General features: G+C 51.7%; 1 protein-coding gene across 7 annotated transcripts in view; it reads right to left on the bottom strand.

Moving 5' to 3' along the window:
* GRHL3 (grainyhead like transcription factor 3) overlaps positions 1 to 24,518 on the bottom strand; it is a 102,996-nt gene that overhangs the window by 14,747 nt on the left and 63,731 nt on the right. The window contains exon 1 of one of the 7 annotated variants that reach the window (XM_048327389.1): positions 8,609 to 8,739. The exons of 4 other annotated variants lie outside the window; for them this stretch is intronic. Coding sequence is in view for 2 of the 3 variants with exons in the window: in XM_048327383.1 (XP_048183340.1) it covers positions 7,802 to 7,818 (17 nt within the window). In the remaining variant the exon portion in view is untranslated. Of the gene's footprint in view, positions 1 to 7,801; positions 7,941 to 8,608; positions 8,740 to 24,518 lie in introns of those variants that run through there. 2 more of the 7 variants (XM_048327383.1, XM_048327382.1) reach the window with 2 other exon arrangements.

Raw genomic sequence — 24,518 nt, 5'->3', positions numbered from 1 at the left:
CCTGCTGGTGGCCCGAGGCTCCCAATTCCCGCTGCTTTCTGTGCCCACGTGGCAGCGGAGCTGGGGCTGGCACGAGCTCCCATCGCAGCCCAGGATAACGGGGACGCCGAGCCCGCTCCTCTTCCCCGGTTTCACCCCGCACCTGAAACTCCAGCAGGTGTTTGGGGAGTTTCGTTGTCTTTAGCGTTTCTCACGCAGCCCTCTCTCCCTCCTCCCTCCCTCAGTGCCGAGTATCTCCGAGCAGCGCGATGGGAATGACTCAGATTTCAGTGCTCGGTGCTGGGGCTGTTCAGTCCTGCCTGGACAGGAATCCTCACCCGCTCTCAATCCCATCTTCTCAAGGAAGAATAGGCAGCAGCAGAGCTCGATCTCAGGGTGAGACTCAGCCCCTATCACTTGGAATCAGCAGAGATAAACACACCAGGGCAGGACGGAGCAGCAAAGCATTCAGGAGCTTAAAAAAGCACAGATATTATGAGGAAAAATGCTTTGGAGCTTTATTCTCCCTCAACTAAAGCATTCCTTGTGTGATTCCCTTCTACCCCCCTGCCCCTCACCTCTGCTGGGAGAAACCATGGAAAAAGGCACAATGGGAAACCTGCCCTGCCCTCGGCCTGGCATAAAAAGCTTCAGGCAGGACCCTGAGGTGCTCAGAACCTGCAAAGTCCTTGAAAGTCTGAGCAGCTCCCCCATGCACTGGGCACTGCACTGGTCCCAGTGAGCTTGGGATTCACCCAGCTGAGGACTGGCACAAATGACAGGAATTGCACCTTTATTCCACCTCGTTTCTGTTCCAGAGTCCACAGGATCCCTGGTAAGCACTGGGACGTGTGACTGGAGCCTCGTGCATCCCCTCAGAACCCACCCTGAAGGGGCGTGAGGGAACATCCACCCCATTTACTCATCCAGAGAGGTCAGCCCTGCTCTGACCCTATTGCAGAAGGGCACCAGGGCTGCCCAGTATCTGAGGAGAGAGGGTGATTTGAGGAGATAAGCAGACGTGGTGACATGTCTCAGGCACCTTTTTGACATCAGGGCCTACAGGACACTGCCCGTCAGTTTGCTCCCACAGCATTTCAGAGCACACAGATCCCATCAGCAACCCCTGTGAAGCACAGCTGCAGGGCAGAGACATCCAAATCCGGATCCAAACACACCTGAACTTTACCTTCCTCGCTGCCTGTGATGCCCCCTGCACGTGGTCGGGCCGTGTTTGCCCATTCCAAGCTCCCTGTTCTGTTTGGCAAAGCCAGAGCTCCTTTCCCACGCCAGGGAAACGCCGAGCCTGGCACCAGCAGCCTCCCCCCTGTCGGCACACTCGGTGCTGCAGCCTCGGGCCATGCGCAGAGCAGGATTTGGGGAAGGGAGCAGTGTGGGGAAGGGAGCAGTGTGTTTGTTTCCAAACAGTCGGGAGGGAGGGAGTGTGACACAAGGTGAGCCCAGCCCCTTTCCCGCTCCAGCCCACCCCACCTCTGTTTCCCCGACTGATTTCTCCTGGTGATGAATAAACACTCAGGGCTACGCTGGAACAGGAGAATGTGCCCAAAGGGTCTGGGTGGGGACATCAGCCAAGCAAGAAAGAACCCTGGTATTCCTTCTGCCTTTGCTGGGTTTCTGTGGGAGGCTTTGCCGGCCTTTGAGCTTTGTGTTGCTGTCTTTGTTCTCTCCCCTACATCTGTTTAAGCCTCCAACCTAAATACTGGCCATGCCAGATGCTGGTGGCTACAGAGCACCATCACACTGTCAAAGCAGCAGGAATTCAGAGCCACAGAACAGAGACTCCAGCCTGAGGAGCTCAGGGATGCCCCAGGCAGCTACTGTGGGGTTTCATCACTCTGGGTCTGGGCATTGAGTTCTCCTGCCTCTTGAAATAACCCTGGCGTTCCCCAAGTTCTTGTCAGAAATACAGGGAAGGGTCAGCATTGTCCTGGAGAGGGCAAGGCCAGCAGCTGCTTTCTGGGGCAGAGATTTTAGCCTGTAAACCCTCGTCAGGAAGAACAGCATCCCACAGAGTGGCCTCATTACTGAAGCCAAACCTCTCAGCTAAGTCCTGATTTTGTAATTTCTTTGCAGGTTTAATAAACAAGCACACCTGAAGACAAGGTGACAGCACAGCCAGCAGTGAGTGCATTGTCACCGGCCCACTCACACAGCCGGGCAAAAATCCAAACAGAGACAGAACCAGGAAAAAAAACACAGAAAGAAACACAACAAACACAGAGCAACGATGAAAAACACAGCCGGGGTGCCAAGCACAACACGGTGTCAATCCACAGGCCCTGAGACCAGAGTCTATCTCATGGCCCCAGACCTGCTCTGCCTACGGGACTGGGATATTTTCTCTGGCAGCTGGGTGACAACGTGGCCTCTGTCACTGGGGTTGTGCAGGGGCATTTCAGCAGCACCAGGGTTAACTCAGCACAGCCACCTGAAGATTCCCAGCAATGCTTCACCCACAGGCAGTGCAGGAGCTTCTCTGTCCCTGCATTCCGTGGCCTGTGTGGCACAGGTGGGATCCAGGTCTCCCATCCCACCCAGCCTGGGCCCTGCACAGCACAGGGCACCCCCTGTGGGAATGTGCCACGGCTGGGATGGGAAGGGAGGGGGCCACCAGGAACATCTTTGGGAAGTGGCTCCTGGTCCCCAAAGGGGCTCAGTGGATGCCAACCAGTGGAGCTCAGTGGTGAGCCCTTGGTGGGATGTGGTGGGGTGGGGCAGGGTGGGCACTGGATCCCCCAGCCCGGCTCTCCAGCAGATCCAGCTGGAAAGCTCTGCAATCCCTGGTGGAGCCAGACAAACCTCCCAGGGGCAGGTGCTGCCTGGGGGAATACACAGGGATTCCCCCTCTTGGGTCACCTACAGCTCTTTAGGACCAGAAAGCTCAACCCAGCTCAATATTCATCCTAACTCCTGCTTTTGTAGCTCTTTATTATCACAGCAGGACCCGAGGACAGGGATTGACACTAAAATGCCTCATCCTGGGCTGCTCAGCAAAGAGGAGAGAACAGAACCAGCCCTGAACCTCTGCTGTAAATCTCAGCAGCACTGGACTGGTTCCTGCCTCTGCAGCCGGGAGGGCTCCTGAGACAAGCCAGGCTCTGATGTCTGGGGGACACCGGCTCGGGTTGTGCTTTACCCGATAACATTGCCCCGGAGGGATCCACCCACCCCCTCCCATTGCACAAACGAGTCCTGCTTTAGTGCCTCCCCTGCCTAACAAAACAAATTACAGCACAGAATCCCTTTGCAGTTCAGGAATTACAGGTGATTTTTTCCAGAAGCCGTTTCTGATGTCAGATGGTTCCGTTTTGGGGTGTCCTGAGTTTCAGGGGTATCTGACTCCAAAGGGAGACACAAAACCAGGCCCTGAGCATCCCACCTGGCACTTCTGAAATATTGCTGTAATTCCTATTTTCATTGTGGACAGATAAAGAAGTTTATGTACAGTTATTCCTGGACACAAACACATTGCACTGAAGCTCCCACTCCTTCACCCACCAAAAGGAAGATTACGCAGGTAATTCTTGTATATTCAGTAACTTCAAGAGCTATAACTTTTAAATAAAATTAAATTTAAAAAATAAATCACAGTTTTACAAGACTTGGATTAAAAACTTGCCAATGGTAGCCATAACAGACAAACTTCTGCAACAAAATTTCTTTTTTACTGCTCTTCAGGTAACGTGGTTTTTTAAGCCAGGAATCAGCTATTATGGGTTATCTGTGCTGAGAACTGAGCCCAGTTTTATTCAAGTTTCTCTGCTTCCCTCAGCACACCCTACCAGAGGCTGCTGCAGTGACACAACAGAGATGTCACGCATTTCTAAGGCAGCAGTGAGACAGAGAGAGCAGAGATTGGAGCCTCTGAGTTCTGTGCTCAGGCTCGCGACAGTTGGGTTCTCCACTCCAGGCTGGGATGTGCTGACCTCTCCCCAGTGCCTGAGTTCAGCCAGAGCTCACACCTGGCACGGGGTTTGTGCCCTGCTGAAGGTGGGAGAGGTGGCTCCTGTTGCCCAAGAGGCTCCAGGAAGCTGTGCCAGGGCAGGACACTTGACAGGAGCCTCACATGGAGCAGCTGCTCGCCTGCCTGTCCCTGTTCCATGCTCTGCCAGCAGAGCTGCACCCTGTCCCTCTGTCCCTCAGCTGCACCACGGAGCCTGCAGAGCTGCTGAGGCACAGCCAGGGTGGGCTCTCCCCCTGTGGTTTTCCCTCTCTCTTCCCATCCTGGAGGGACTTTTCACCTGGAACACTCTCAGTTGCCCGGATCTCCTACAAGGGGCACTCTGCCCATGCCCTCCACGTGCTCTGATTCAGTGTCCTGTGAGCACAGGGCCCAGGGGCAGCAGCCTTTTGCTTTGCTGTTTCATATAAAAAACCAACCCCAGCATAATGTTTTTGCCAAACCAACCTGATTCATCCCATCGTGGGCACAGCCCTATAAAAGCAGGCATTTCTGCAGAGCTCAGACTGCCAAGGCAGAGGGATGACAAGAAACAAGAAGTGGACAGAGCAGGAGGCTCTGGGTCAGTGCCAGCTGCTCTGGTGCTCTCAGCACTCGTGGTATGAACATGCTGGGGACAGGGACGGGTTTTGGATCAGCCTCAATCCCGCCATAATCAGAGCTACAGCCAGAACAGCACTGACAGCTAAAGGGACAAGAAATGAACCATCTCAGAACCCTGGAGTGGTTTGGGTTGGAAGGAACCATCCCATCCCACCCCTGCCATGGGCAGGGACACCTCCCACTGTCCCAGGCTGCTCCAAGCCCCAATGTCCAGCCTGGCCTTGGGCACTGCCAGGGATCCAGGGGCAGCCCCAGCTGCTCTGGGCACCCTGTGCCAGGGCCTGCCCACCCTCACAGCCAGGAATTCCTTCCCAGTATCCCATCTAACCCTACTGTCTTCCACATTTCTTATCCTCCAAGCCTTGGAAACTTGGCTATGAGCAATGGAATTTAATCGTGTGTTCAATAATGAGTTCCACTGATGAACATTTTTCAGCTGTTGCCTTTTCCCTCCTTGAGCACACGCAATTCCAGGCTCCCTGTTCCTGCCAATCAGCTGATCCCAAGGGCTGGCAGGTGCAATCCAAGTACAAGTGCATTTTTGGATGAATTCTTTACACTGATCAACAATTCAAACCCCAGCCAGAGCAGATCCTCCTCACAGGAACTGTCTTTATTCTGCAAATTTCCCTGGAATCATTCCCATGGACCAATCAGCCGAAAATGTGACCCAAAGCATCAAAGCAGAGATACTGTGCAAATGTTGATTCACCCCTGCTTTGAGTCTGGAGTTTATTCAGAGGGCTTTTACTCCTTTGTTGGGAATTGCATAGCAGTTATTTGATTGTTGTTTCTTTAATTTACAAATCTCTCTTTCTCTTTACATAACTCTAAAAAAATAAAAATCCAAGCCAGCCTCCCTCGCTCCAGCACGGTTATCCCTTGTGTGCTTTGCTGCCAGGATTTTATAAAAGGGCTTTAACTTTTCATTCACCAAGAGCATAACTCAAGTTTTAATAACACACCTTATGCATGACAAAAATTTGCTTCTGGCGATCATGGTTTCGACCACAAAACCACAACTGGGAGTAACTCCTGGTTAACTCCTTCCAGCCCACGCACGGCTGAGTTAGACACAGGCTCAGTTTAGAAGACTATGGAAATCAGCAGTTAGAATATTTTACAATAGGCAAAACATCTCCCTCTCCCATGCCCCGCTGGTCCCTTCCCAGTCCTCTCTGGGGAATTAAAGTCCCAAAGGGACAGGTGGGATTCTTCTCTCTGTCATTTCGGGCGACAGGAGCAGCCCGTGGAGATGTCACAGCTCCTAAACAGCAGCCACATCTGGGCAGATGTTCACGGCTCAGACTGGGGGGTGTGAGGAGCAGCGTGCGGGGCACCGACACCGCTCCGGAGCTTCCAAAGCTGCTCCCGGTGCCTGGAAAGCTCCACCCTGGTGATTATCCCGAAGTTCGCAGCTCCTTAGAGCCCCGTTGCTCGCTGAGGGGCTTTAGCAGCCTCTTCTCAGGTTCCTGTTCCCCACTGACACCTTTTCCCCTCAGAGTAAACCCAGGGCTGAACGCTCCCCTCTTCCTTTAGTCCCACGAAATTCCCAGCTCCCTTATCTCCTGTCGGGAGCCCTGGGGAGCTTTCGGCGAGGCGCTCCAGGCCCACCGTGATCCCAAATGCTCCCCCAGGCGCTGCCCGCCCCTGTCCCCTGGCCGGGCACGGGACGGGGCTGCCGCACGCTCGTCCCGAGGGAATTCATTCCCCCAGTGAACGAAACTGGAATTTTCAAAGATCTGCAGACGTGTCCTGCCAAAGGATCAATTTATGGAAAAACCTCGCACGGAGCCCTTCGCTCTCAGGGTGACCAAACGCAGCCCCATCCCGGGTCTGTGCTGGGGGCCGGAGCAGAGATGGGAATCCCAAAGCGGCGCTGCTCCCTCGGCTCCCCTCCCACGGGAGGGCTCAGGGGTTAAGAGCCCGCTAGCGAGGGCAGTCAGGCAGCCGTGTCATTCCCCGGGCCGTAATTAGCGATAAATCCATCAATCGCACACTCGCTCACACGCTCCGTGCGTTCCGAGAGCCCTCACTGCCAAACTTAAAAAGCATCAGCTGTAAATTACTCAAAAACTTCAGAAAGCGAAAATTTCAGTCACAGATTCTCAATCAATCGGAGCAGATTGATCCCACTATTTACATAAAATAGTAATTACTGCTGCGCCTTTCCAAGGTTCTTAATTAGGAGGAGATTAGCTGACACAGCAGCTCTGTCAGGCTTGTAAACACACACAGGCGTGCGGTTTTCTCCCAAAAAACACCTTCCAAGCACCAGATCCACGTATATATTTATATATTTCCTATTTCTTGATTAATATTTTAATACACAAATCCTTCGGACAGGGTTCTAGACTGGGATGACATTTAGCACTGACTGACAGCAGCACTCACCAGCTTTAGTCACTATTCCTGCAGCCTCCTCTACCCCCTGTCACGCCAATCTGACACTTGTTTGCTCTTATTTCAGAGGTGCGAGGCCCGAGGTGCTGTGCTGATACCATCAGCATCCAAACTCCAAAATATTTCAGAGGTGACAAAATTAGAAACGAGAGTTATACAGGATCAATAGGTTTTAAAAGCTTTTTCTCGTTAAAAAAATTAAATTATTTGATAGGGTCATAGTGTGAATCCATTTACTTGGAAAAAAAAAACTAAACAAAAAACAAAAATCAAAACAAATAAAAAACCCAAAGAAAGGAAAAAACCCTCCACCCAAACAAACAAACAAAAAGGAAAAAAAAAACATCAAAACCCCAACAAAAAAGAACACCACACAACAATCCCCACCCCAAAAAACTAGAGGCTGGTAAATACTTTGGAAGTTATTTTCTCAAATAAATATGTATAAAAAATAAACCAGGTTCCTGTAGCTCTTGTTAGATTTTGTTGGACAGAGGCAGAGCAGACTCACCTCTAGACAGAAACCCCATGTGTCAGTTTTGGGCTGGGGATAAAAAAGTAACCCGGATCGTGATTTTTAGCAACTCCCAAATAAAAAAAAAAAAAAAAAGCTGAGAAGTGATTCCTAAGAAGCGATTCCTCAGAAGCGATTCCTCCCCGGAGCAGCACCAGCTCAGGCAGGGACAGAAAATCAGGAAAACGCTCCCATCCCGTTCTTTACTCCCCTTGCCAACAGCTGGACAGGCAGAGGAGCCACCCAGCAATCCCATCCAGCCCCGGCAGCGAGAAAAGAGGGGGGAAAAAAAAAAAAAAAACCAAACCCCTTCCACTTACTCCAGCTCATTGGACATATTTCCGCGGTGTCCGGGGCAGGAGGCAGCGATCCCGCTGAGCGCTCTCCGGGTGCCTCAGCCAGACATTGCCTGCGAGGTGTTTGATTTATGGCGAGCGGCGCGCACAGGTGGGGCGGCCCTGCCGGGATTGGCTGCCGGCACAGGTGCCCTGGGACAGGTACACCCAGACAGGTGCAGCGTAACCCTGTCCCTGCCGGCCGCCCAGGGAAAAGCCCCGGGGCAAAGAGAGGATGAAGGGGTGGGATCAGGGATTCATCGCGGGGATAATGAGTTTCAGTTTGGTGGATGTGTTCCATCGCCCGCCATGCCAAAGAGCTGTCGTCTTTATGGAGCTGGGGGTTGGGTCGTCCTTTGGTGTTTCTTTATATATAAATACACTGACAAAATGCATGTATTTATAAAGGGATAATTTATATATTTATACATGTATTTATATATAAAGGGATTTATGAATTAGGGAAGGAGAGAGTTTCCTCTCGTTCCTCCGTGGTAATTGTACTGACAGGAAAACCCTTCCTTGCCTTTCCTCACCTTCTCTGAGCTGCTCACTCCAGAGATGTGGGGGGGTTTTTTGGCTCTCCCTCTTAAAAAACGAACTTTAACCCCCCTAACTTTAGGTACCAAGTAATTCCATAAATATCCTGGCTCAGGGAACCCCTGCACTACTCCGGATCTGTCAGGAGCAGGGCTGTGGGGATAACCTTTCCCTGCTGAGCGTTATTCCAGCGGGAACTTTGGGAATGGGCTGCGGGAATACCACCCAGGCAACACCTCTGCAGCAACTCACCTGTGAACGGGGAAAAGGTTTGTGCAATAGAACAAAACTCATCAGGGATTCAAGCCCTCTTGCTGGATGGTTTCTGTCATCCGTGTTGCAATGAGGAGGCAGAGGATGGGCTCAGCGGTGACTCACGGTGACTGGATTTGGAAGGCAGGAGAGGATTTTGCCAGGCAAGTTGATACAAGCCTTTAAACAAAGGGAAAAAGAAAGGCTTCCACCCCTCGTTCTCACCCCCCATCGTGTCTCACTCCTGCCGGCCGCTCAGCTCCTGCCCCGACGCTGAGCGCGGCTCTGGAGGTGTCACAGCTTTGGAGGTGTCACCCAGCACTGAGCGTGGCTCTCCCTGGGGGGCTCCCAGCCCAGCGGGGCGGGCAGGAGTCGTGTCCACACAGGCACATGAGAGCACAGAGCTCTTTAATTTGGGTACAACACCCTCCAACACCTCCCTGGCTGCTGGCTCAGATGAGGAATGACCGTGGGGTATCTGCTGATAAGGCCAGGACGTGCTGGGCTGGGCTCTGCCCGAGCCCTTCACTCTGCTGTGGGAATCCTGCCTGCCAGGGATCCAGGGGCTGGGCAAAGGCTGCTCCTGGGAAGGAAAAACCAAAGGTCTGGAGCAATGCAAACTCCACTGGGGATTGCTGGAGAACACCAGGGGACAGCAACAGCCAAAAGTCAGCTGAAAGAACCCATGGAGTGGTTTGGGCTGGAAGGGACCTTAAAGATCCCCGAGTCCCAGCCCCCTGTCCTATTAAGCCAAGGAAAGCACTGATCTGAGGCAGCTGTGGCAGCAGTTGATCAATGCTCTGATTGTATCTCCACGTTAATGAAGCCTTGCCCAGTTCATGGTGCCCACAGCGGCAGCTCTGAGTCCCTGTCCTTCACCCCATCCACGCAGAGAGGATTTCACTGGCTCTGGCTATTGCAGAGCTGCAACATCCCCTCGGGGGATTTCCGAGTTTCCTCCAGCCTTGCAGTGAGACTTCACAGACTCCAGCAACAAAAGTGAAGGAGGAGAAAACACTGCCAGAGCACGCAGGGGAGGGCCAGGGCTCTGACCTCTGCGGGGAAAAGAGAAAGACAAAGAAAAGAGAGGGAGAAATGTGTCTGGCAGAGCTGAGCAGGGCCGGGTTTTGTCTCAGTGAAAGGTGTCCTGTGCCACCTCTGGATTTGGTTCAGCTTTTCAGGCTTGGCCCTCTGCAGAGCAGCAGGGAGGGTGCTGTCTGCTCCCCCAGGACAGGGTGCAGGAGAAGAACGAACCCTCCAGACCCTTCTCCTCTGCTGGCAAAGCCTCGGTGCCACCCTTGGAAGGAGGCTCAGCCCAGCCCTCACACACAGCCTGGCTCTGATGTGTCACTGGGCACTGCTGCCTCCAACAGCTCCTGCCAGACAGGACCATCCCTGTCCTGCCTCTTCCATCCTCTTGGGCACCTTTTGTGCCTTTTTTGTGATAATGGGACTTTTGTGGCGCCTCGGAGGCCTCCAGGCCTGGACGCCCAGACAATCCCTTTGACTATGATTTCAGTATTTCTAATTATTATTTTCTCTCTTTTTTTTTTTTTTTTTCATTTATACTCCACCCTCCAAGAGTATCTGGTGAGGGGGTGGGATAGAAGAAAGAGACCAAGAGATACATTCTCTGTGAACAAAACCCTCCCACTTCCCTTCCACTCCCCTGTTAAATATACCCTGGAACAAAAGCCTTTTATGATGCTCTAAAAATAAAGCATGCAGCAGTCAAGACAAACTGCAAAGTTTAAACGAGAGGGCCAAATTTTGCTCACAGCTACACCCTCTCTAAGGCAACAGGGTTGCTCTTGTGTTTGGCTTGTTAAACCCTCTTTAAACATCCAGGGGCAGACTGGGATTAGCTGCATTTTGTGAGGGACACATCAGCAGCTCCAGGATGGAGACAGCATCACCCAGAGGGTCTCCAGCCCTGCAGGGCCAGCTGGGGCTGCCCCTGGATGTTTAAATCATCCCAGGTGCAGCGTGGCCCTGTGTCCCTGACATCCCAATGTTCCTATTTCTCCCTCCACCACCGATCTGCGGCGTGACCTCACCTAAGCCATTCCACACTCCCTGTTCCCAGTCTGGCTTCTCTGCTGTATAACCTGTAAGGAACTTCAAAGCAAGGACTCTAATCCCTTTAGGATACACGGCTTTTCCCACTGACAGCTGTCAAACATCCTTTCCAGTTGTCCTGTGATGTGCCAGGAATTGCAGTTGTCTTTGACCAAAGGTTATTAAAACACTTCAGCAATTAATACACAGCAAGAGGAAGCAGCCTGGAGCAGGTTAAAGTGAGCTGGGGCTGCTTCAGGTGCTTTTCCAGCAAAAAACACACCTTGTGCCACGAAAACCTTTGATATCCAAACCAGATCATCTTTCCCACTGAGACACCCTGTGTCTCCCAGAGCCTTTTCCTTGGGAAGGCAGAACAAAAAGATGAACCAAAACTTCCTTGGGCTGCAAGGCTCAGCCTGGCAGCACTGCCCTTCCCTCTGGTTGGACAGCACAGGCACAGCAGAGCTCCACAAGTGCCTCTACAGTGTCAGGGGAATAATGAGGAAAAGGAAAAGGAGGATTTGGCATTCTGGAGAAATGAAGAGGGACAAACCCCTCACTGGCCTTTTCCCAGCAGCCGTTTTCCAGGCTCTATCTATCTGCAGGATTCCTGGGAATCCAGCTGGCTCTGCTGGATCCCAGTACCATTAAACAACGTGACCTGATGCTGAAATGTCTTTTTAATAGAGCCAGGCCAGTTTGTTATTATCTGTTGTAGCCCAGGGGGCTATAGGAAAATTCCTGTTGTCCTTAGCGAGTTCTACCAGTTCTCACACAGTAACGAGTTTGGGTTGCAAACAACTGACCCAGCTCAGGGACTGCAGGGCAGGCAGCTGCAGTTAAACAAACAAACATGACCCCCCAGCCCAGCCACCTTCTCCTGCTGCAAGAAACTTCGCTTTTCCTCTGCATTCTCTGCCCTGAGCTCATCCCGTGCTCTCCCTGGAGCTGACCTGACACCTGCCATTCCCAACCCAGCAGGAAAGTGGGAAGTGGCCGTCCCAGTTTAGTCTGTCAGGGGAGGGAGCTGGCTGGAGACATCACAAGGATGTTCCCCATTCCAGCCCAATTTGCTGCCCAGGCTTCCTGTGATGTTCAGCTCCAAATATGCACAGGGAAGGAGCCAGGGGAAGGTTTCACAGAGGGGAACTGTCCTTTCTACCAGGGATTTCGGCCTGGCTCCAAGGAAACTTTGTTTTCTAACCCCAGCACCCACCAGCGAGCACATGCCCAGCTCACAGGGCTTCCCTCCCATCGGCTGCCTCACACCTGCAACTCCAAACACAAAAGCACATTTCCTCCCAGAAAAAAACAGGAGTTGGATTCCCCCCAGTGATCCCTGTGCCAGGAGCAGGAGGTGCTGTCAGTGGTGCCAGCAGCACCAGGAAGGGCTCAGGGCTGGGCCCACACTTCCCTCAGTGCTGCCATTCCTCCCCGAGAGAAACTTTTAAACATGAAAACAGTTTTGAAAATGGACCAGATGCAAAACATCAGGGATTGCTCCCAACCATTTCCCCCACTGTGCAGCCTGATCAAAGCTGCCTCCCCTCAGGAAGTTATCTGATGTCAGCCAGTGACGCTGCAGCAGAGATGAGTTTGGTCTCGGGTACCTCAGTTGACTCCACTCCTCCTTAATCAGCCCTGGGTGAGCAGAGATATGGAAATGGCACTGGCAGAGGTGTCCTGGGCTGCTCAGAATAAATTACCCTTATCAGGAGCGTGGCAGATCCCAGCAGCACAGCTGGGCTCAGGTTTGGGCTCCAGATGAAGCAGCCAGGGTTTGGATGCTGTGTCTGCTCCCCTCACCCAGCTGTGGATCCCAATTAATCCGAGCACAGCACAGAAATGGGATCTCATTCAGCAAATTCCTAAGTAACAAATTAAAAAAAGGAAATATGAATGGATATCAGTCTGCCCTGGACTACAATGAATGTGCTCAGGGAGCTTTGAGAGGCAGCTCAGTTTCTGTCAGTAATTAGAAAAGCTCAGGCCAGAGATATTTATCTGTGAGCAACATCTGGAACTAATAACATCTCAACCCTGCCAGCCTCCCTGGTTTCATCTCAAATCTGCTGATACTTGCTGTTATTGGTTTATTTAGTTGCCTCTTCAAGCCTGGCTTTCTGTAATCATCCCATCATGTGAAAGTGTTCCCTACACAAAAATCTCCATCCTTCAGGATCATTGCAAAACGCTCCAAGCCCCAATTCCTACAGGCTCAGGAATGAAGAGACAGAAAGGAAAATAACTCCCTCACACACCCCACAAAGTGAAGCAATTTTAAAGCCAATCCTCCACCTAGCAAGGACCTGGCTTGTGGTTTCCAAGCAGAACCAGGGCTCAGGACACATTAGTGCTCTGCTGGTCAGTACTGGACTCATCAAAGCACTGCAAATTTTAATTATTTCTCACTTCAGCTCTCCACCTGTCATTACTCATCTGAATCACTCATGGGATACTGAACCAGGGGATGTTTTGGGGTGGCCAGAATGGGCACACAGCAGAAGTCATCCTGCCTTTCTCTGCCTCAGCACTTTGCAGGAGCTGACTTTCCCACAACAGCTTGAGAAAACAGCTGTGGGACCTGATTATTTGTAGAGAAGAGGAAGAAGTTGGCTCCACAATCTTGATTTGACTCTAAAATTGTCCCCGGAATTGGGATTCCGAGCTTGGATCCCAGGCCTGGTTTGGAGACACCCCCTGCTCTTGAAGCATTCAAATGAAAAAGCAGAGGGAGGGGAGAGGCTGGGCAGGGGCTGGGGACAGCACCTGTGGGAACTGAGTCTCGTTCCCAGTGGGAAACTGGAAAACCCAAAGGCCTGTGTGAGTCAGAGCCGTCCTGGTTCCGCTCAGGGAACACAGCCCCAGCTCCTGGCCGAGCCCACATGGGAGAAGCTCCAGGTCCTTGGAGTTCCCAGCTCTTTACAGGCACTGAGAGATTGGATTTCCCTTTGAAAATCCCCTGGGAACAGCCCAATGTTGGTCCTGCTCCTTCCCCCCAGGGGCTCCAGCTTTGTCCTGCCAGCCTGCAGTCACCAGCAGGGACAGCGTGGGGATGATGCAGGAAAGCCCAAGCAAAGCCAGCAGGGCTGAAGCCTCCTGAAAAAATTAACAGTTCTGGGCTGGAGAATGGGCAAACTTCGACTTTTGGGTTTTATCTCCCGGTTCAAGGGAGCTGCTGCAGTGTGTCACCTTTGTGTGACAGCTCGAGGAGCCCGTGGCTCTGGTTGGGCCCAGCTCAGGGAAAGCTTTATCAGGGAGTGCCAGGGCCTCTGGAGCCATTCCAGCCCCTCCATCCACACTGCAGGAGCATCCAGGCATGCACGAGGTGTGATCCAGGCAATCCCAGCCCAGGATCCCAGCCCACAGCCCTCAGCCCATCTCCTGCTGGCACCTCCTCCCCAGAGCCCAAAAGCTGGAGGGAATCCAGGCTCTGCTCCCATGGCTCCTGCCAGAGCTGAAACTCCCCCAGCATCGTCTGTCCCAAACATCCTCCCTCCCAAACATCCTCCCCACGGCTCTGGAGGAGAGAAGGAGTCCCAGATACCCATCTGCTCCACCCTCTGGTAGGGGGCAAGCTCAGCTTCCTCGCTGGCACCTGTCTGTCATATTTGATACCAAATAAAGGCCCACTTAATTCGGACTCACTCGACCTGCTCCTGTTGCTTCGTCTTCCTGGCCAGGCCAGAATCCAACATCTGCAGTGAAAAACCTTCCCTGAAATGAAGCCTAAATCCAAATCCTATCAGTGCATCGCCTGCTCAGATAACAAATCTAACCAAAGCTTGTAGGAACTTATTGGATTGTTTTTGGATTGCCCAGCATGTAGGTCAAATGTACAAGCCCGGGAGCCTTCCTGCACAGCAAATCCAGAAGGTAAATTCAGTTTTTTCAGCCTCTGCAGGGCTGGAATTTGCTTCTCGGGGCAGGTTGTTGTTGTGGGATTAAGAGAAAGTTCACTGCAAGGTACCAGTTATCCCATGGAGTGGAAAAATAACAGGTATTTTGCAACATTTCCAGAGATGCACCAAGAATGTCCTGGGTGGCAGGGAGCACATGGGAGCTGCTGGCCCTCGGGGCCTGGGGATTTTCCTTCCTCGGAGAAAATGCCTCCTGCAAGAAGCACATGCCTCTTACAAAACCAGCTGCTGCTTGGGCTTTGTTAAATAAATCAATCAACCCTCTTTTACTTCACGATCTGAGAACCTGCCTCCCTTCTGAGCTGACGCTGTCGTGTTTTCCCCACAGTTTTATGGTCCTCAAACTGATGCCCAGGTGGGACTCCTGAGAATGGAAACCCCCTGATTTATCTGCATCAGTGATATTCAGGGAGGGTAGAACCATGGAATATCCCGAGCTGCAAGGGATGAAGGATCATGGATTCCAGCTCCTGGCCCTGCAAAAATCCCAGCCTGGGCATCCCTGGCAGCGCTGCCCAACACTCCTGGAGCTCTGGCAGCCTCAGGGCTGTGCCCATTCCCTGGGGAGCCTGGGCAGTGCCCAGCACCCTCTGGGGAAGAACCTTTCCCTAAAATCCAACCTAAACCTCCCCTGACACAGCTCCAGCCGCTCCCTGGGTCCTGTCCCTGTCCCAGAGATCGGAGCTGCCCTTTGGGAGCTTTGGGAGCTGTGGAATCTGAGGATCTGCTGCCATGGGCTGTCACCAAGGCCCTGCAGTGGGAATCAGGAGCCCCAAGCTCTGCTTGCTCCATGTCCCTGTGCCTGGGCTCTGCCTCCCAGCACCTCTGAGCCCGTTCCAGTCCCAGGCCTGTCTGGGCAGTCCCACATGGAGCCCTTGGACAGGAGCCACCCCCGGGGCTCTCATGGGATTCGCAGTCCTGACCCTACTGGGAGTAATTTCATGCGAGTCTTAGGAGAATTTGCCTACCCTGAGTGTCTCCTCACCCACGCAAACCACTGGGGGAGATGTGACTTATAGCAATGCATTTTTACCCCAGTTTGAAACTAGATCAAACAAATTAGGCTGCACCAGCACAAGCTGTGTCTCTGCTGCAGCAGGAACTGGTGCTCCTGGCCAAAATCCAAGCACAGCTGAGTCCTAAAAAGGCACAAAAGGAAGCTCCGATTTCACCTGAGCCTGGAGGATTTATGGCTTTGACAGTGAGACCTTTTCCTGTGAGCTCCCACACTCCCACAGCAGCTTTAGGATTAATCACTGCCAGTGAAAGCAGTGCCTGCTGCTCTGATTTTCAGCATAGAATGAAATCATTTCAGGATAAATTAGAAAAATCTAATCTGAGTCAGACCTAGGACAACACATAACCTTCAGAGCTCAGTGGAGAGGGAAAGTTGAAGACTGGGTTCAGGTGAAGGATGCCAGGTGGTTGCTGAAAGCCTTACTGTAAGAATTTAAATGTATTTTATCCATTCTTGAATAAAAGGTCAGAGAAATGGGATCTGAGGTTCCCACCTGTGTCTCCATTTGGGTTCCTGCACGTGAAGGTGCTCAGGGGACAGGAATGGGATATTCCCTGCCTCAGGTCTGCACTGCCTTTGCATTCCAGGGATGGGACTAATGGCATTACACTTCCTATCCTTGCCCAGGACCGTGGATGGGGAACACAACACGACCTGAGGAGCTTTCCTTGCTGCCAGCTACTTAATCCCCTCCTGTGAGATGCTCTTTGGGGAGCCCAGCCTTGAACCTTCAGTGGAGACAAGGCCAGAGAGGGCAGTGCAGGGCCCTGTGAGCCTTCTCCAGGGAGATTCTGGGCTGGGGATTGTCCTTTCCTTCCACACAAGGACAAACCATGGCAGGTGAGGGTACTCAGAGACTCTCCCCCTTGGCCCGAGCGTGACATTTGGCTGACACTGCTCCAGAGCCAGTCCCTGCACTATCTGATCCTTGTCCCTGTGATCTCCTTCGTCCCAAGGACCCCAGGCGGCCCCCCTGGCTACCAGGAACCCAGATCGAATTCTGGCTGGAGGGGAGGCTGTGAAGTGAACAAGCCGGAGTGCCCCGAAAGGCAGATGTACCAATTAGAGCAACCTTGGGTGGCAGTTCCGAGCACGGTGCTTTTAATAACTGCAGGGATGTTGAGAAGCAAATAAATTATATGATGAAAGTCTAGCAGGCTGCAGAACCCAGATATGTAATAAGCAAGACTGGCACCAAGACTGAAATTTTGCCCCCTGGGCTTGGCATTTTGTCTGATTGCCTTTCCAGATGGAAAGGTATCCGGAGCTTCCGGTCCTGCTGACTGCTTGGCAGGGAAGGATTTCTCAACAACAACCTGGAGAATCCTCCTGGGAAGGCTGGAATTAGAGAGCTCACTGGCGCTCAGGGAAGCACAGCCAGGTTTTCACCAGGAAAGAGGGACCAAGGTTTCTCTCCTGACGTTTGGATTTAAAGTATGGAAGCTTTAAATGGGCTCAATATTGGAAGGAGCCAGCTGGGTAAGGCTGAGTTCTTCCCTTTGCCAGTGCACAGATAAGGGCTCCAGGGCTCCAGGGGTCTGGACTGATTGATCTCCATCTCCTCTGATCCCATCAGGTGCCCCACATTTTAATGTGTTCTCTTCCCAGCACTCTCACAGGCAGGGACACCTTCCACTGTCCCAGGCTGCTCCAAGCCCCGTCCAGCCTGGTCTTGGACTCTTCCAGGGATCCAGGGGCAGCCACAGCTGCTCTGGTCACCCTCTGCCAGGGCCTCCCCACCCTCACAGGGAAGAATTCCTTCCTAAAGGTAGTTTTAGTCCCACAAATCATCACAGCTTTCACCCAGGGCGGACCCTGCTTGGAATCAAAATCCCCCCCATGTACAGACCCCACATCAGACGTCAGGACCAGCGCTGTTCCCACTGCCCAGGAGCAAGGCAAGCTGGAAATCTGCCCCTGCCCGGCCCATCCATGCCCGGGAAAGGAGGACAGCAGTGTCTGCACCCACTGTGGGAGCTCCCATTCCCTGCCAGGCTGCCCCACATCCCAACCAAGCCGCACACAGTTATTGTCCACGGCAATTACAGCTCTTGGTTCCAGGGCTGGACAAGGAAATCTGAGGAAGAGCTGCCCTGACCTTTCCTTGTGTCAAGGAAATCGCTGCTTTGAGAGATGCTGACGCTCAGCCCGGCTCCGATTCACTTTTAATTCTCCTGCAGGAATAACGCGGGGAGCTTGTAGCCATTGCACGGGGATTTGGGAGCAGCACCTGTTTTGGGAATAATCAGCCCAGCAGGAGGGAAGGTTTTCTCCGCCGCTCTGGGGGTATTTACATTTGTGACCTCACCTCAGCACGATAATGGTGCACTTTGTCAGCCTTGCAGGGTCTGTGAGTGGCTGGGCTGACTCCTGCTTGGCTCTATTATGATTTCTCAAAAGACCTCCCATAAGGGTTAAATGACCTCACATTAGCGCTAATTTGGGGCTGACTTTCCTATTCAGCACATAACAAAGCCACGGGTGTTTACCCAAGTCCCATAAAGCGACAGGGACCACACGCAACCCTCTGCACTCAGCCTGGACACTGACAAATCCCCAGCCCGGCCCTTCCCGGACAGAGGGGGATGGAAAAATCTTCATCCAGCCTGAATTAACACCCCACAGAGAACCCGAGGCAGCTCCACTGCTGTCCCCAGCGGGAAGAGACAGCGGCCACCCCTTCCTTCCCCTACATGACCCAGTTGCAACCCGCTGAGTCACAGAGCCACAAAACACTCGCTGCCTCATTCCTCAGCTGCTTTTCTGCTCCACGGGCTCCTCGTGAGTTTAACTGCGATTAATGTGATGTCAGTAAATCACCCTGCAGAGCCAATAAATTAAATGTCTCACTGCCCCCGTGCCTGGGAAAGGCTCAGCCAAGGGAAAGCTGCGCCTCGTGACCAAAGAAGTCTCCAGCCTCAGCCCCATCCCAGCTCCTGGCCAGGATTAGTGACAGCACGAAGTAGGGCAGGGTGGAAATAACAACAAACCTCGCCTGGTGTTCCCAAGCACCGAGACAGAGCCGGATCTTTGCTCCATGGAATTGGGGCTGAACACCCGGCAGGGATCTGGGAGAGACCCGGCAGCGCCAGGCAGGGTTTATTCAGAGCATCGAGGCTGGATGCTTCCCCCCCTTCCCGCTGCAATTAAAGGTCAAAAAAAGCCAAATAAAGAGGGAGCACAAACATGTTATTGGCCGAGTGAGTAAACATTTCAGGCTCTTGTGCAATCGTTAATGACAGCGCGAGGCGTGTGTGAACTTCCTGTCACTGTCCTGCAGTTCATCCTCAATTCACCAAGGCAATTAGGCTGCCTTTTATGCAAGGGCTGAAATTCGCCTGGATTGATTTAACGAGGATAATTTCCTCTCTGGGACTGCTGGAAATTAATCATCACTTCTCCAAGCTCCATCTGGAATTCACTCGTCAGCACCACGCGGGGCTCTGGTGGTGGCACCTTCCTGCTGCCTGCACTGGGGTTGGTTCTGTGCAGGCATTTCCTACACTCACAACGGGAAATATCCCAAATATGCAGCAAAGTCAACTACCCCAGCACAGCACACAGACAAGAAACCCAATTGTCTCCTTGCTCATACCAGTTTTCACTGAAGACGCAGTTTAATTACACTGACCCCCTAATTTGCAGCAAGTGAAAGCGGCAGAAGGAACTCGTGGAGTATTTGAAGGAGAAATTAAATATACACCTGACCAGTTACATATCTAAGAAGCTGCATTTGCACATAAAAATGTCAATTTGTGCACGTAGATCAGGTAAGTAGACAGCAATTCCCTATTTTTAGGGCTCCCTGCCCCATTGGGTGTCCAGCTGTGGGATTTGGAGAGCTGAGAGCAGTGACCGTCTCTGAGAAAGGACTGAATTACCTGGATTCCCAAAAAAACCCATCTCAAACTCAATAAAAATCTAAAACCAGAGTCAGAGGAAGAAAAAACAAAACAATTCATAGCACAGGGAGACAGACCAAGGGACTGGCAGCTAAAAGGGCAGAATGCTCTCGAATGAGAACTGTTTTGTTTATTAAAACAATTACTACAGCTTAAAAGGAAGAGCACTGGAGGAGGTGTGAATGAACTGCCCTGCTCAAAACTGAGGTGTGGCTGCTCCCGAGGTTTTCCCAGCATTTTGGTGTCTTTTGATGTGAACCACAGAAACTAAACTATATGAATTAAAATCAGAGCTCCTTAAAATTCACCAGTTCCAGGATTATTCTCGGGAGCTGACCCATCCCCGGAACACCCCACAGGGGTAGAGTCACAAAGGAACTGACATGAAAGTTGGAGCAAGTCTTTGTTGACTTCTTCCACCCCGATGTTGACCCATTTCCAGCCATCAGGAGTTTTCAACCTCTCTTGGATGAGGCGCTCTCTAAATTTTCCACTCTTCTCTATAAAACCAGTTCAAACCAACTGACAACAACCTTCCTTTTCCCAGTTACCATCTGCAGAAGCCATGCAAATCCCCTGGGAGCCTGTGGTTCAAAGGAATTGATCCCCATCCCTTTATTCCTTCTCTCTTGGGAAGAGTCGGGACTTCCTCTAGAATATTTTTTTCTCTGGACAATACCAGTGAGCTCTGCCTCAGAGAGCTGCCTATTGGAAATGCTCTACCTAATTCAAGATTCCAGCATCCCTGGGATATTTATCAATTATTGGTTCTATTGATAACTGGGAAAATGGACTAAAGTTGAGAGAGCAGCAGAGCCAAGATAACGACTCCTGTTTTCAGATTCTGGTTGGGACTGGGGAAAAAAAATCCTCAGATCTTCCTTCTGCAAAGTTTGTGCCTCTCTTTAGAGCAATGACAGCTGGAAATGAAATGAAAATATCTTCCTCTTAAAAGACCTGCATCCAGTTTTGCAAATAAACACATAAGCAGCCACCCAGTGGGGGAATAAGATCATAACCAGCTGGGGCTGGGATGCAGAAAGGTGTGTAGGAAAAGTTTTTTAAGGATGGCAAAATGGATGTGTAGGAGACGGAATTACAGACGTTCCTAATAAGGGAAAGGAGAGTCTGAACTTCCTGTGAAAAAATGAAAACCACAAACAAATCTGGGAGATTCTCAGAGCCGGGGAGAAAGGAGAGGCGGGGTAAAACTGCACCGAGTAGGAAACTGCCACAGAAAACTGGGCTTTAAACGTCTCCCCTTTTATCTGGAGGGCTTTGGGTAAGAATGGAGCAAGAGGGAGTAATGAGCATAGGTGCTAATTGCATGGAGCATCTCCATGGAGCTGGAGATTAAAGACTCCAGCACCTCGGGGGGTGATGGAATCTGTTGATCTCGGAGACAGTTTGTGGGGCAGGCAGCTGCACCCTTTGTTACCGACCTGCCTGCCTTCCCCATCTGATCATGTAAATGAGAGCTACAAATGCTGCCGTTTACAGCCCGCACCATCTGAGCCGGGATCTCTGCAGAGACAGCGATGGATTTATTTACGTGTTCCGAGTTATCGCTGCCAAGCATCTGAGAGGGGCCCCTCCACATCTGGAGAGTCCTGATGAAAGTAAAAACATCGCACCCGGGGATTTCTGTTTGTGCTCGTGGCACTGAAGGTCAGAGTCTCTGTCTCTTCCACACCCCCTCTGCACCAGCACTCGGTTCCTCTGCTCCCAAACACGTCCTTGACCCTGAACCTGTGTTTTCAGGGGAGAACCATGGCCAGGTTCAGCCTGGTTTGCTTCAGGGATGCCCCTGCCATGGCAAAAGGCTGCGATGGTGGGAGAGCCGTGCAGGGAAAAACATCCTCAGCCTTCAGCGGGGCTCTGGGAGTTACCTGCCTGTCCTGAGAAGTCTCAGAGCCTTCTCTTGCTGCAGGATGAGGGTAGCCCAGGCCTGCCGAATCCATCATTCCTCACATGCTTCTGTGTCCTCTGCGTCTGCAGCCCTGCCAGGCTTTGCTTTTGAGGAGCCGATGCTGGTGCTTTGCTGGTGCCAAAAAGCAAAGCACCAGACCCAGCCAGTCCCTCACTGCCACTGCCAGGAGGGGAGCAGGGCAGAAAAACACAAAAGTAAGACTTAAAAAAAAGAAAAAAATGGAATAAAGCAGCCCCTGAGTGAGCCTGTGGAGCTGTGGGTGCCAGCAGGGCTGGCAGGTGGGTACCTGCCTCCCAGCCATAACCTGCTGGGGCTCCCAGGGCCCTGCCACCGCTGCATCTCCAGCAGGAATTCCCAGCTTTGCCTCCATCCCAGGGCACTGAGGACCTTCCTTTACTCAATGTCGAGCCCCTTCCCACCCTGGTGCTTCCCAAATCCAGCTCTCCAAGGGAGAACAAACATGGATATTGCTGGGGGCGCCTACAGGAGCTCCAGTCCCCGCCCCTGTGAATCGAGAAACTCAGGGGAGACACGGGGAGCAAATCCCTGGATTCCTAAGTCTCTGGATCTCTTCCTGTTTTCCATCCTGTTGCTTTCCCTTCTGTGTAGGTTACTTCAGAGAAATACCTGCTACAGAGCAACTCATGCCCTCCCCTGCCACGTGTGCTGCCAGGAGTGCCAGTCCTGGCCCACAGGACTTTCCATGTGCTGAGGAAGCTGCTCGTGCTTCCCATTTCTACCAGAGCATCCTTGTAGATGCTTTTGCTTTCCATAGTATTTTTCCTTTGGAATAGAAACATTTCACATGCTTCTCTCCAGACCCAGAGCCTGCAAACCCCTCAGCTGGGAAGGGAAAGGGGGGAAGGAAGTTCTCAGCCTTGTTTATTGGAAACGAATATAAAATCTAGAACCAAAGAACAAATAAAATGAAATTAATCCCACAATTTCCACAGGGTTTCCTGACAGGGTGGGCTCCTACAGGGAGCTGTGTCCAGAGCACAGGAATTTGCAGCTGCAGGAAGCAGACTGAGACAAACAACGTTTGGGTTTCAAACTTGAGTTGGAAAATTTTACAACTGCAAATAACACTGGCAGTGCTATAACCCAAGGGGAAAAAATGGGGGTAATGAAAGCTCCTGCTTGAGGGCACGAGCTGGGGGCCTCTGGGACAAGGGAGGAATTTTTCCTCCCATTCACAGCATTGCTCAAGTGGCTGGGTACATTCTGCAGGAGTTTCACCATCCATAGAAATACCAGGTAAAATACGAAGATCCTGCACTGTACAAGCCACTGGTTGGGGAATTGATTTTAAATTCCCACCTTTGGTGGCTGAAGGCTGGATCTGTGGCTGGATCTGGGCTCCTCTTCCTCCTGAAACACTCCTCATCTCACACACGGAGGGCAGGAAGTTTGCTAGATGTCCCCAAAATGTGTTATTTCTGGTGGGCAGAAAAATCTCTCAGTGTCAGCCTAAATTCACTTTAAATTCATTGTCACTATTGTCCTTCCTCTGAAGAGTGTCTTTTCCTCCTGCCTGGTGCCCACAGATCACCACAGCACACCCAGGCCCTTCCCTGCTTCTGTTGCCTTCAAATTAAACATCCCCAGTTTGTAGCTGATCAGTTATTAATCCCTGAACACCTGAATTTGCATTTTTGTGCTTTGAATGCCCTGTGTCGTCTGCTGCTCTGGTCCTGAGGGTGACTCTGCTCTCTCCAGAGAATGCCCTGACCCTCCCCTGCTTTTGATGATAAAATCCGGATAAGAGTCGGCAGATTTTATCAGTCCACACTGAAAAAAATGCATAAAATTGAGGCCAAAAATGATTCTGGAAGTAGCCTCCTTCCTGCCCAGTGCCTTCAACATTTCCCTATGGGGTAAGTCCCTCTGCCTCAGTTTTCCTGCCTGCTTTGGGTGAATTTCCACATCCCAATCAAATCCCATTTTCACGAGGTCTCAGGCACTCGCTCCCCTGTAATACGTAGATAAAGCCCCAGACATCAGGACTCAAGAGCCCAACAACATCTTCTGCCCCAGAACACTTCCAGCAGCTCCAAAGACACCGAGATCCAGAGGGATTAGGCGGTTTATGGGACCAGGTTTCCCTGCAGGGCCCCCAGCTCTGTCGCTCATCATTCCTGTCAGGCCAGTTCAGAGCGTCTCTGCCTTGACTGGGGTGGATTAAGGGGTGGCTGAGCAGTTATTTTCTCCTGCTTTGTTGTTTGGAGATGGGGCTGCAGAGGGGAACGAATTACATCAGATAAATACATTCAACTGTCACTCCAAGAATTAACTGGGAACCTCCTGGAAAACAGCACAAACGGCAAGAGAAGAAAGTGCCACAGAGGGAATCTCTGCTCTCATTCTCATGGATGGATCAACACGGCCATCATTTTTCTTCCCAGTAATTAATTTCAGTGTATTATTAATTGTAATAACCATCCATTTCTAATGAACACACCGGGCCTCATCAGAATCCTGGAGCACAGTTGTCCCAATTAAAGTAACTGTAGTGTTCCCTGAGCAGCGGCTCCGTCCCTTCAGCTCCTCCCACGCAGATCCCAGCCCAAAGCATCTCGTGGCCAGGAAGAAACCTGGGAATTGCAGCATTATCCCAGATCCCAGGGTCTCTGAGGATCATTTTATACAGGTCTTTGAGGGAAACTCTCTTTCCCTCCATCCCAACTAGTTTATTTGGAGCTAAGTTTGTTCAAAATGCGGGGATGATCCAGATGTAAAGCAAACAGGATCTAAAAGTTTACAGGATCCACCATGGGCTGTCTGCTGAGAAAAAACATCCTAGGGAATCCTGCTGAAAATGTCTCAAAAAAAAAGACCCAGCTTAGAACCACAGAATCACAAAATCATGGAATCATTAAGGTTGAAAAATATCTCCAAGGTCATCGAGTCCAAGCTGTACCTGATCCCCACCTTGTCCCCAGCCCGGAGCACTGAGTGCCACCTCCAGCCCCTTCCTTGGACACCTCCAGGGATGGGCACTCCAAACCTCCCTGGGCAGCCCCTGCCAAGGCCTGAGCACCATTTCCATGGGGAAATTCCTGCTGCTGCCCACCCTGAG

This window comes from Corvus hawaiiensis, chromosome 23, assembly GCF_020740725.1.
Source record: "Corvus hawaiiensis isolate bCorHaw1 chromosome 23, bCorHaw1.pri.cur, whole genome shotgun sequence".
NCBI classification, from domain to species: Eukaryota; Metazoa; Chordata; class Aves; order Passeriformes; family Corvidae; genus Corvus; species Corvus hawaiiensis.
The sequence above is the reverse complement of the archived record's forward strand: the minus strand, read 5'-3'. Positions and strand labels throughout refer to the sequence as shown.